Consider the following 13,944-nt stretch of genomic DNA (forward strand, 5'->3'; position numbering starts at 1 on the left):
TTTCCCCTCTTCCCTCCTCCCCAGTATTTTGCCTATGAGCTCCACTTGCCTCAAGGACCTCTCTCCCTTTATAGCCCCTCCCCCTTCCTTATACCTTCTATTAGCCTCCCCTTTTACTTTTCCTTTTCCCCTCCAACTTCCCTATAAGGTTAGAGAAATTTCTCTAGGAAACCAAATATGTCTGATATTCTCTCTTTGACACAAATCCGATGATATTTAGATCCACACAATATTTATCCCCCTCTCTTCTTTCCCTCAATTATAGTAGGCTTTCTTTGCATCTACATAAGATATAATTTCCCTCATTTTACTTCCACTTTCCCCTTTTCCAGGACAATCCCCACTGAAGTCCTTTCTTGAACTAAACTGCCAAGCATCCCAACTCTAGAGCCGAGAACACAACTCCATTGGGTTGGCCACATTTTTCAAATGAAAAATGTACACTTGCCAAAAGATTATTTTGAAAAAACTCACATAGGGCAAGTGGTCATGTGGTAGTCAGAAACAGTCTTACAAGGACATTCTCAAGATATAGTTTAAGAACTTGAGAATTGTTTTTTGTTGTTTGTCCTTTTCAAAGAGAACCATGACATTGGGGGGGGGGGGGGGCAGGAGAGTGATGGAGGGCTGGGCAAGGTCACCTGCCTCACTCTCTGCTCCAGAACCATGGGGGCGGGGGGTCCTGTTACCAGATATAGCATAGGATGTCTGGAGATGGCTCTGGATTCATTGGAATACCTTGGCCTTTTAAAGAATTGATTTATGACATTGGAAACTATAGCATATCTTTATCAGAGAAGGTACTGTATTCTAAGAGCAAATCAAACTTGATTTAGCTAATATATTTGGATTCTCTAATTTTGTGCATTATATATATATATATATATATATATATATATATATATATATATTTGGATTCTCTAATTTATTATATATTATATTATATTATATATATATTTGGATTCTCTAATTTTGTGCATTTTATATATATATATATATGGATTCTCTAATTTATTATATATTATATTATATATATATTTGGATTCTCTAATTTTGTGCATTATATATATATATATTTGGATTCTCTAATTTATTATATATTATATTATATTATATATTTGGATTCTCTAATTTATTATATATTATATTATATATATTTGGATTCTCTAATTTTGTGCATTATATATATATATTCGGATTCTCTAATTTTGTGCATTATATATATATATATATATATATATATAGATTCTCTAATTTATTATATATTATATTATATTATATATATATTTGGATTCTCTAATTTTGTGCATTATATATATATATTTGGATTCTCTATTATATATTATATTATATTATATATATATTTGGATTATCTAATTTTGTGAATTTATATATATATATTTGGATTCTCTAATTTATATATATATATATATATATATATATATATATATATATATATATATATTTGGATTATCTAATTTTGTGCATTTTATATATAATTAGAGAATCCAAATGTTCACATGGACTCTTTGTGTCTAACCTGTGGCAGAACATTCTGAGCTTATATTCATCTGATCAGCCATAGTCAAACACATTATAATTTAACTCTAACATAGGGATTTCACTTTCGTCCTCTTTGAAAATGAAAGAGGACAACTAACCATTCTCAAAGCAAATTATGGATGACAAAGGAAATTTCAAATTTAGGGGGGGAAACCTCCTCTTTCCTTACAACGGTAATTTATTATTATCAAAAAATATCTGTGGGTATCGCTTTTTCCTTGTTGTTCAATGAAATACTCTCAGCAGTTTTTGAGTGATTATAATGCCTTTTATGTGTGATTAGTTGTTCATATCCTTGTAAGCAAAATGATCTTTCAGCCAGGCATCAAAGGCCATTGAGCTGCCTGTAAAAATTCTCTGGAGCAGAAAAAAGAAAAAAAAAAAAAGTCTAACCCATCTTATCTTCTCTCCCTTGTATCTGATTCCCACTTTCAGACCTTATGCCTCTCATTATAATCTCTCCAGGTTGATTCTCTCTTAATTTGTCATCTACCTCTTTAGATTGCTGTGAGTAAAGTGTCTTGGAGCTTCAGAACTTATAGAAATGTCATCTCTATTATTAATTACTTGTCATTATGGTTCTCATCTTTAGGAAACCCAACCTCTTTTTGTCTGTGAGTCTCATAATTTCTTGGCTGGTTCTGATCTCAATCTCCTGAATTCTAAGAATTAATGGAACCAGAGGAGAGTGTGACTTAAGCTTCCTCCACCATTTTATAGGAAATTTAACTCCGAATAAAGAGTGCAATGGAAGGAGATAGAATTTGAAAAATCTGAGTTAAAATTGTGGTTTTGTGATTGGATTTTGTGGTTGTTGGAACATTTCAGTCATGTCTGACTTCTTAGTGGCCCCATTTTGGATTTTCTTGGCAGAAATATTAGAGTGATTGTCAATTCCCTTCTCCAGGTCATTTTCCATAGGAGGAAACTGAAGCACACAGGATTAAGTGACTTGCCCAAGATCACACAGCTAGTTAAGTGTCTGAGGCTAAATTTGAACTCATGAAGATGACTCTTCCAGATTCCAATCCCAGTGTATCGAGATACACTGAGCCACACTGCTGCACCTTTGCTAAGTGGATAACTGTGGACAAGTTATTTCACTTCACTTCATTTATTTTTAAAAAGGGGATTGGGTCAGGTGACTTTGAAGCAGTTTTATTTGTAAATCTATGATTCTAAGAAGTTACTTGACTAATGTCACACAATAAATAACACAGCTGAGACCTGAATCATCATAATAATAGCTATTACTTAGGTGGCACTTGAACAACTGAAAAGTGCATCACTTACATGATCTCCTTTGAGAAGCAATATGACACAGTGGAGAGAAGGCAGATCTAGAAAAAAGGAAGTCTTGCCTCTGACAGATTATAATGACTGTGTGATCATCCTATGACAAGTCAATTAATGTTTCAGTTCCTCTAGCAACAGTCAGTGAGAATACTTCACAAATGTTAGCTATTTTGAGAGCCAGTGTGGCAGAAATGGATAAAGAGCAGGCTTCAGAAACAGGGAAGAATTGGATTCAAGTCTTATTTCCAATACCTCCTAGATGTGTGCTACTGGACAATCAAGTGTTGTCTTGATGACTCCAACAACCTTTGAAAATAACCACTGAATAAGTGTCAAGTCTCCATTAGTGGACAATTTTCTCATGCCAGTCAAATCCATAAAAAACAGACCAAGATTAAATTTGAGCTCCAGGCTCTTATATTTCTATAATTTTTTTCATGAAACTAGACTTCAATCAACAGACCTTTTGAATTGTGGAAAAGGAAGAACTGGCAGTTTGTCTCAAATGGAAAAACTTAATAAAAAAATAAATGTTTTAGTAATATTATGAAAAGACTTTTTAATTTATGGACCCCTATGAAAGAGACTAAAGGACTCCCAGATGTCTTCAGACAACACTTTGAGAATTGTGAGTTCAATACAAGTCAGGCCATGTTCTAGGATTAGTTAACGGGCTTCTGTTGGTCTCTTCAGACAGGAGAAGAGAATAATTCTTCAGAGGTTCCCTCAGAATAAACCTTCCCTTAGGATACCCTTCAGTACAGGGGCTCAGAGTCACTAAAGCAAAATGCATCTTAACCTTTTGGCATAATGAATACTTTTGGTCTCTTAAAAATGGAGGATTGTGAGGCACACAGAACAAAGTATAGGATTTCCTAAAGATGAGAACCATAATAACAAGTAATTAATAATAGATATGACATTCCACTAGGCCATGAAGACTCCAAGGAAGGTACTTTTACTCACAACAATCTTAAGAGATATGTGGCAAATTAAAAGGGAATCACTTGGGAAAGGAAGCTTTCTCAGACCAATATATTTAAATGCATAAAACTCCTTGGATTACAAAGGAAACTATACTGAAAGTATTTGTGCTAATAATTTCATTTATATTTATACACACATACACATATATATTTGTATATAGTATATTTAAAAATATGAAAACTTCAAGGACTACAAGTTGAGAACTCTTACCATAGGACTTGTAAGGGATCTCAGAGGCCATCTGATTCAAACTCTTCTTTTTTTTGAATGAAAAACCGAGGCTAAAGGAAGCCAAAGTCACACAGTAAACATCTGAGGAAAGGTTTAAAGGTTGCTTGCCTCTTTATGGATTACAGACAAGTTTTAGAAAGCTATTCTGTAGTCAACACATTTTCCCTCAAGCAACTCAGCTGTCCTTCATTTTCTTCCCTGCTTACATTTCAAGAGGAGCAACAGCTGGTCCCTAAATTAAACCTCACTCTGCATTAAAGGCAAACATTAGGGCTCTACTACAATGGAGTTGTTTAAATGCAATCTGAATAACAGCAAGATTACCAATAAAGTTAGGAAGAGTGGGGAGCCATGACATGATCATTCTGATGACTTCCCAGTAGGCCAGTATCTCTTGGAGAAGCTTGAGTCTTCAAAGGAATAAAGCATCCCAATCCATATGTATCTTCATTTAGTGGCATTTTTTACAATCTTAAACTTGCAGAGTACATCTGATCACCTTTCACAGGATTTATGGCTAATTTTTACCCCCATGATGGTGAATGAGCCAGTTGAAAGGGTTTGGAGAGCTTTTGATAGGATAAAAATGAAACTGGAAAATTGGCAAGGATAGGATGAGTGGATAGTCTGCCAGTTCCCTGGCAGATCCTTTTGAAGGGTGTGATATTTAAACAGCTGATGATGAACTCACACTCGGGGCTCTACCTGACATTTCCAATTTAGCCTTGTATGTTTTTAAAATTATAACAATACCTTTCTATCAACTTGATACTATTTCATTTCCTCATAAGCTATCCTGTCCATACATTTTTCATTATTTATTGAATTCTAGTAGCCTCAAATGAAATCCCTTAATTTGCTGTCAATTTCACTTGTTTTTCCTTTCTCTAAGATCAGTCAATAAACATCCCCTGATTACTTAGGATTCTAGCATGTTATGACAAGGTCTTTAAGTTTGCCATAATACTGGAAATCATTAAGGTAAAATGATCAGAAATCTCCTTAGAGTTCAATAATAATTGCACTTGTAATGAATAAGAATGGGAAATGGACCAAATGAATCCAACCCAAATGGATAAATTTCTCTAAGATTGCAAGCTGTAATAGGGGACGTCTTCTGTAGAAGCAAAAAAAAGTGATTATTATCTATATGTAAATCAGAGAATTACAGGGAAAATAGTACTACATTGAAATAGTTAAATGTATATGTGTATGTATATAATTATTATGAAACTAATTATAAGTTTGTTTTTTTATTTAAACAACTCCATCTCATTAATTGCCAGTTTCTGTAATAACTGCTTTGGCATGATTTCACTCTTAACATTTGCAGAAGGGTTAACATAAATTATAACATATATCATTCTAATATTTGAAAGCAACTAAGGCTAATTTTAAAATGAAAGTAACGTATCTTCAGTATTAGAAAATTAGACTTCAGGAAAGTGTTTTATTTGGATAAATAAATCAGTATGCTAATTGTTTCAAATTTTCTTTATTTTTCTGAACCCTAAATTCATTTGATTTTTAAATCATTATAGGATCATAGACTCATAGGTTCAGAGGGTTAAAAGATTACTTACATGCAGATATGATTGCATTTTATAATTTTACTTATCCAAGTTGATAAAATTGAAAAATGAAGCTTGCCATTATATAACATAATATTGCTTTCATGTTAATAATCTTGATATTAGGCCGTTCTTGGTTTAGATGGTTTTCTACATATGAAATATAAGCAAAATATTTATTCTTTTTATTCTCTAAACAATGGGCTGGTAATAAGGATATCTGGGCTTCTTTCCCAGTTTTTAATAAAATAGTGGATTTGACTCAAATGATTTGTAAAATGCCTTTCAGTGCTAACAAACTATAATGCTATGAATATTTTCAATAATCTAAACAGAAATTTCTACTTTAATTTCTCATCATAAGGTGGATATACAATCCTTGATCTTAAAAAAAATATATGCCAGAGGGGTATAAACTCTGGCATTTCTAACTCTCTTCATTTCTATCTCCTCCTGGCTTTCCTGACTACCTTCAAAGACACTCAAATCACACATCTACAAGATGCTTCTTTCCATCCCACTTAATGTCAATGCCTTCTGTTTGTTTACCTCTAACTTCTGCTGTCTACATATTGTTTTTATGTTGTTGTTCACATATTGTCTCCCTCAATATATTAGTGGGCTCTTTGAAGGCCAGGATGATCTTTTTGCAATTCTTTGTTCTTATCTCAGTGTTAGCTTCTTATCTTGACTTTGATTATGGGGCTGACAAAGGATCTTGTGTTGTCTAAGGAATAACCCAGCTAAAATTCTCAACTTTGGAAGTTGATGATTGTCCATATTGAGGTCCTCTCAAGTTGTCCTTAGGAGAACAGTTGCTTTACCCCTTTATTTTTGCTGCTCTGCATTCATTTTATGGTGATGTTCTGTTTCTGGAGGAAATTTTGAGAGTCTAGAAATTTCTGACCTATTTTACCATCTTTCCAGAATGCCCTGCCCTAGGCACAATTCAGGAAGACAATTTGCCAAGATAAAGAGAGAATGAATGGAGGGAATATTCACCTTGATCAAATCATAGTTCCTTTGCAGGAAAATAATATAACAACAACAAACCAAAACAAGAAATGAATATAAGTGGAATCCATTGTTTCTCTTTAAAAAAAAAAAAAATTGAATTCATTATGAACACTTGAAGCACAACCTAATTGAATAACATCCAGGGATGTGCTGGTAAATATTTAACAACTAGTTCTCTGAGGGGAAAATAAACAGACACAAATACACATTAACACACACATACACACTTTGAAATTTAATCTGCATCATTAACATTTTCTTAAGTCTAGCAATCAAGAAAACAACAATACACTAAGCCCTGATTTGTTTATTAAAAATTTCTGAGGTATAAATATTCCCACTGAAAATTTCTTAAGCTGGTATGAGCTGGTTCCAGCAGACCCTTCACATCTTTTTCCTGGCATTCTCATAGAGGAATTCTAAGGGTTATGGGTCAAATTCATATTTCTACTAGAATGAATAAAAAAAAAAAAAAACACAAGAAGAAATTGAGAGGCAATTTGCCATAGTTAGAGATCCAGTTCTCTGGATCTCTGGGCAATTCATTAACTTCTGGATGGCTCAGATAATTCTGTATGACAATAAGTTGCAAAGCAGGTGTTGATCTTGGCCAGTAAAGAAAATTTGCTTACAGTGAGTTTTCTCTACCAATGTAATCAGAGATCCAGGCCTCAAAACTGAAAAAAAAAGTAATTTTAAAAGTCGGGGAGTTCTATCATTTCCTTCTTTGTTTACAGATCAAATGATTGGAAAAGATTTTTTTTTTAAATTCTGAGACATTTCAGAATATCAACTTTCCTTCCAAATTTGTCTAGTTAAAAATGACCCCTGTAGAGGGGTCCTCGGAGATCATTCAATATAACTTTTCTATTTTACAGATTAGGAAACTGAGGCCCAGAGAGGAGAGGCATTTGCCCATTGTTGTTGTTCAATTGTTATATGACTCTTGGTGACCCCATTCGGGGTTTTCTTGGCAAAAATACTGGAGTAGTTTACCATTTTTCTTCTCCAGCTCTTTTTATAGATGAGAAAACTGAAGCAAACAGGGTTAAGTGACTTGCCCAGGATCACATAGTTAGTAAGTGCCTGAGGCTGGATTTGACCTCAGGAAATATATATTCCTGCCTCCAGGGATAGTGCATCACGATACCCTCTTTCTTCTGCATTTGTCCATTTCTATAGTCATAGTTTCAGGGCCAGGACTAAATACATGTTTCTTAACTCTGAGACCAGTGCTTTATAGGACTACTGCCAAAATTTTCTGTTTTACAGGAAGGTTTAAAAGACTCTTCCAGTGGGTCATTCACTTAAATAAGTCCAGATTATCTCTCTCTGTGTGTATATTTGTATGCACACATGTACGTATACACATGTATATGTATATTGCCCATCAGATATACATACATGTAGAGATCGATATATGCATATTTAATACAGATGCATGTATACAAATCTATATGTATCTAATAATAATTTATCTTTTTTTTTTCAGGGTGCATATGTATGTATATATTCCCTTAATCAACTGACTTTAGGCAGCTGTTTGGTACAATGGATAGAGCTCAAGCCTTAGAATCCTGAATTCTAATCCAGCTTCAGATACTTCCTAGCTGTGACTCTGGGCAAATTACTTAACCCATCTACCTCAATTTACATGTCTCTAAAATGGTGAAAATAATAGCACCTGCATTTCCTAAATTTTTGTGAAGATCAAATGAGATAATAAGTATAAAGCACTTAGTACAGTCCCTGGCTATGCTATATAAATGTTATATAATTGTTATTATCTTCCCTGTCATCAGAGTAACAAAGCACTCCACCCAACCCATCATCCAGTGGGTGTGAATGCTTGTTGGGCCACCAGACTGAATTGTTTTAAGTTAAAGAATCATCTGGTCTTTAAAGTGCTTGTTTAAAAATGTGTGTGTGAATGTATGTGTGTATGTCACTTACTAAGAAAAATAAAAACAAAAACCCCAAAAGATGAAGAATTCCAATTACCCAGCTCATGGGTTCCAAGGTTCTGGTATTCCATGTTTCTTTGGCAGACACTGCAGATGGCCACAGGCCAGGGCTATATTTTATTCTACTTCCAGCTCCACTTTTGGCTCTTTGGATTTCTCTACAATACACCTCTGTTTGGGTATCTACTTCTTTCTCTGTTTCACTTCTTTTCCTTCCTTTTATGTATTGTCTTTCTTTTTGTATGTAAGCTCCTTGAGGACAGGAATTGTGTATCCTTTTGTGCATATTTACTTGTATGTACAGTGCTTAGCAGACAGTGAGTATTCTTAATAAATGTTTGTTACTAGGCAATCCAGAATTGAAGAGAAAGAAGACTGAATATTCCTTTGAAAATCCCAAGATTTCTTTAAGGACTTCCCACTTATTTCTGGAGCAGGGGCCAATATATTACTAATATCAATACAATCATATTGTGTGGACATGAATTATAGAACACTATCATTGCCAAAAAATTGAAATTTGGGATCATTAAAAAGACAGCGGAAGAAACCATATGCTTGTTAAATAACACAAAGTGAAGCTTTAAGAATGAGAAATTTCCAAGTGAAATTTAAGTAAAATTTTTAAATGAAACTTTAAAAACGAGGAATTATGCAGCAGATGCAGAAAATCACCAACACAAAACAAAACAAGGTAGGCTGGTTATATATAGCAAGAGTGAGGGGGAATTGGTGGACAGGGACTCAGTACATTGAGCAGGCCTCTGTTGGAAATGTTCAGAAAAGAAGGACAAGATTCATACAGAATAAGAAGGCATGGATGGATGGATGGATAGAAGGAGATCAGCCTTGTTGAAGAAAGTTCTCACTTTACTGAGATTACAGATACATCAAAGTCATAATGTGAGTACCTGTTATTTTCTGACATTTCCAATATTGATTTTTAAAAAGCATACTACTGCAGTCTTCAATGGAAAGCACACATAACTTTAAAGGTAGACAATGAACCCCTTGGTGAGAGTTTTAGCTAACATTTATATAGCACAATAGTCTGCAGACACTTTGCTTTTAAATTATTTCATTTGGTCTTTACAACACCTAATAATAGCACCTAACTTCCAGGATTATTGTTAAGATAAAAGAGATATCTGAAAAGCATTTTGCAAACTTCAAAGTACTACTTAAATACTAGCTATTGCTTCTTCACCATTATTATTATTTTACATGATATCATTGTCTGTTTTACAAAAGAGGAAACTGAGCTTACAAAGCTTAATGATCAAGGTCAATTAGCAAGTATTACTTATTCTAAGTTCAGCATTCCATTCATTGTGCGATCTCATTGTCTTCAGGGCTTTTATGAACTGCAATAAATTGAAATATTAATGTATATCTGATAAGACCAAGAAAAGAATTGATATAATGTCATTTTTGGGAAATAAAGTGAATGTCATAGTTTTGCTCCAAAATATAAAAAGTACAAAAATTGCTGACTAAAAAACTTATATGTTTATTAGGAAGGTCGATCAAGCAAGTATTGAAACATGGTTTAAAGTGTATTAAAATATTTTTTAAAAGAAAGAAAAAAATCAAAATTTCAGGAAAATACAAAGAATGATAACTATAAGCAGGCAAAGTCATTAGGACATATACTAATTCCACTTTTGACCTTTTCACAGATTCTGCTTTTCATTATTAGGGTCTGTACTTTAACATACTTTTAAAAATCTCAGCATTTTCCAATGTTATAAATTTTATTAGAATAATAGAAAATAATAAATACAGATAACCATAGGATACACACACAGCAGTTTAAGGAGAAAATCCATACTTTTCAATGTGAAACAAGATACTTGGTACATATCTCACAGAGATATATAGCTAGAAGTCAAATGAAACAATAGGATAGCCATCTTAGGAATGGAAATACATGAATGTTTTGAAGTAATTACTAAAATAAGTTTTTTAAAAGTTACAACCTTCTTACATGTGGCAGGAAATACAGATTAATTGGGAAATGTTATTTTCCCAATTTGTGACCTGTAGGAAACAACTATGACCATATGGAAAAGCTACTAGTCATTTATATTTTTCTAGGTATATACAGTATATACAAACCTTGCAAGAAAGTTGTGAATCTTTTTTTTTTGTTTTCTATAATAACTTTCTCTTAAATTTAATCTCTAAATGCATACAGAAATGTTTCACAGTGATATCAGAATTTCACTAATCCTTGAAAACTTTCTCATATTTTCAAATTCTGATATCTCTGAAAGTAAAAATAAGAAAAAGCTCTTATGAAATGAAATATTGATGGAAAAGTTTGTTTTTGAAATGGTCATAACTAAATGTGCTCATTTTTACATATTCTTTACATATTGCTAGGAAAATGAGTAGAACTTTTTTTTTTAAAAAAACGAATGCTGAAAGATCTTGTCAGTTACCCCTATTAAATCTCTAGCATTGCTACAATCTCATTAAAACATTAGGTGAAAAGCATAGCAATTGCAAAATGTGCTCTGATAGAATGATGAGTTTCAGTAAATACAGATGTTAATGTGGAACTGACTTGTGTTTAATATTTTAGATTAGAAATAAGATGTTCTCCATTCTCTAGATCTTTTGTTTTGAAACGCTGTTCATGGGAAAGGAATGAAAAATTCCTCTTGAGGAGAGATTGTATATTATAGAAATTTCCACTTTATAAAATCACCAAGTGAATAAATAACACATTGCATAATATGTTTTACCCACTTCTCCATGGACATGAGTCACCCAGAATAAGCCGACACAGATATTTCGAGATCGCCAGCATGAGTAGGGGATCCCCTTAGACGTGATCTCAAACTGACCAAAATATAATGAAGCTCAAAGCATGGGAGCTTTATAGTTTATAATTTGCAAATACATTATTCATGATAGATTAAATTAATCTCTGGCTATTCTAGGAAATACATAAAATAGCATTCTCTTTGTGGATTACAGTTCTAAATCAGCATAGCACCTGAAGAAATTATCAAATCACAATATGATTATTGGAAAAATAGAGCTTCATTTAAGTTCAAGAAGATTTGAGTTTTTATAAGCCTCTGTTCTTAGGCAAAGCTTGGATTCTTCACGTAATCTTGTTTGCTGAAAAAATCTGAAGGATGCAATATGTAAATTCCTTTGGTTCATCAAGTAAGTATTAAGGCATTTCAGATTCCTCTAAAAGGATTTACTGATTTAAAAAAAATTATATTTTTAACCTACAGTGAAATAGAAAATACTTAAAAACAGAGAGTTGGAGAAAACCATGCATAATCACTGTATATCAAGAAAGCACTTTTTTTTTTAAAGGGGAAGAAGGGTTAACCAATCAATTTCCTAGAGAATGAAAATCAGTATCACCAAAGAATCTTCACAAGAAATATGGGTAATATGCTTATGCAGCTTGACAAGAAGGGGTAGACATTCCTGACTGTTGAACTAGACCCTCTTGCATCCATATCTGTAACAGAAGGAAAAAAAAATTATGATGGTAGCACCACTATTGTGACAAATTCACAACAAGTAGAAAATTCAACATGAATTGTAACAGATTTATTATTTTTCCTCTTCTTATTTAAACCTCAAACTGCTCCTTAAACATTTCTAGAAAAGATTAAATATTTACATTTTTATAAAACATTTTTTTGAGAAGCAGTCTGGCACAGTAGGGGCAGCTAGGTGGCACAGCGAATAGAGTGCCAAGTCTCATATCAGGAAGACCTGAGTTCAAATCCAGCCTCAGGAACTTACTGTGTGATTCTGAGCAAGTCACTTAATCCCATTTGCTCAGTTCCTTCATTTATTAAATGACCTGAGGAAGGAAATGAGAAATCATTCCAATATCTTTGGGAAGAAAATTCCAAATAGGATAACAAAAAGTCAGATAAGACTGACAAATAACTGAAGAACAACAATAAAATTAGCATTATGGAGCCTGTCAACCCTGCCTCTGATATATGGTCAGAGGCTATGGAAGTCTATGGAAGTCATTTATTCAGTCTTTCAGCTGCAGATAAACTAAGGCTCTAAGTAGCAGAAAATGTGGTGATCACCCTTACTAGAGGAAGTTCCTTACTGGGAACTCTCCAAACTAAAGAAATCTTGGTTCTAGTCAAATCAAATCAAGTAAGATTAGATCAGAAAAAATAAATTAAAATACAATACTTTGGGTTTCATTCATACAGCATTATTAGATTTCAATTAACCTGAGAAGATTCCCTTAAATTTTTGTCTGTCTGAAAATATAATGATGTCCAAACTTGTATGATCTTTGATTAGTCTCTGGATGAAAAGTCCTTTGGGTAAGGGTACAGAAAACGTTCACTTATTTGTTTTCATATACTTCTAGCCAGCTAATTATCATATAATGCAAAAGCACTAGCCTAAAAAAATCAATACAAACTCCATTTTCATAATGATAGCCTCCTGCAGTCACTGTTCTGTGCAAATTCAGCAATTCTCAAGCTTTTAGGGAGGAAAGACCAGCTATGATTCAGCAGCCTGAAAGGGAAAAATAGGTCCTGCAACATAAAATAATGGTGACTCACCTTTCCCAGAGAGCCTTTGTGTTTAGCAAAATGCACTGCATCACTGTGAACACAATTCCTAGAGTTTTTCTACTTAAAAGTAAAAGTACTTTTAAATTTTAAAATCTGCTTAATTGTAGCACTGATTAAATATCTGAGATTCCTGCTATGGGTCCTGTCTCCTTATATCCCATTGGAACACAAGTTTCAAAGAGAAAAACTTTGTACAACCCTCAAGGTACACATCCCATGTCTGCAGTCAGTCACGTCTTTCTCTTAATCAGAAATGTATGTTTTACTGAATTTCATTAAATTTCATTAAATCCATCCAACTTCCTTTTGGATACTGATAGCGATCATTTTCTCTGTCCAGGTAAAGACATCATCTTGCTTTTCTAATATTAAATAACATCCCTTTCAAAGATATTATGTTTTAACGAGAGAAGCAATATATGGATATACATACATACACATATACACATGTATATATACACATGCATATATGTATGTGTCATTCTATATAGACATATGTCTATAGAGATATAGATATCTACTTCTACATAGATATCTACAGCTATATAAATGTGTATATATATATATATATATATATATATATATATTTTTTTTTTTTTGCTAAGGCAATTGGGGTTAAGTGACTTGCCCAGGGTCACACAGCTAGGAAGTGTCTGAATTCACATTTGAACTCAGGTCCTCCTGACTTCAGGGCTGGTGCTCTATCCACTGTGCTACCTAGCTGCC

General features: G+C 33.3%; 1 protein-coding gene across 1 annotated transcript in view; it reads right to left on the reverse strand.

Annotated features, from left to right (window-relative positions):
* Positions 1 to 10,119: 10,119 nt before the first annotated feature.
* LOC116422974 (contactin-3-like) overlaps positions 10,120 to 13,944 on the reverse strand; it is a 29,794-nt gene continuing 25,969 nt past the window's right edge. Inside the window, exon 4 of the mRNA XM_031963680.1 lies at positions 10,120 to 12,119. Within this exon, the coding sequence (XP_031819540.1) occupies positions 12,016 to 12,119 (104 nt within the window). The 3' untranslated portion in view covers positions 10,120 to 12,015. The remainder of the gene's footprint in view (positions 12,120 to 13,944) is intronic.

This window comes from Sarcophilus harrisii, chromosome 1 (genome assembly GCF_902635505.1).
Source record: "Sarcophilus harrisii chromosome 1, mSarHar1.11, whole genome shotgun sequence".
NCBI classification, from domain to species: domain Eukaryota; kingdom Metazoa; phylum Chordata; class Mammalia; order Dasyuromorphia; family Dasyuridae; genus Sarcophilus; species Sarcophilus harrisii.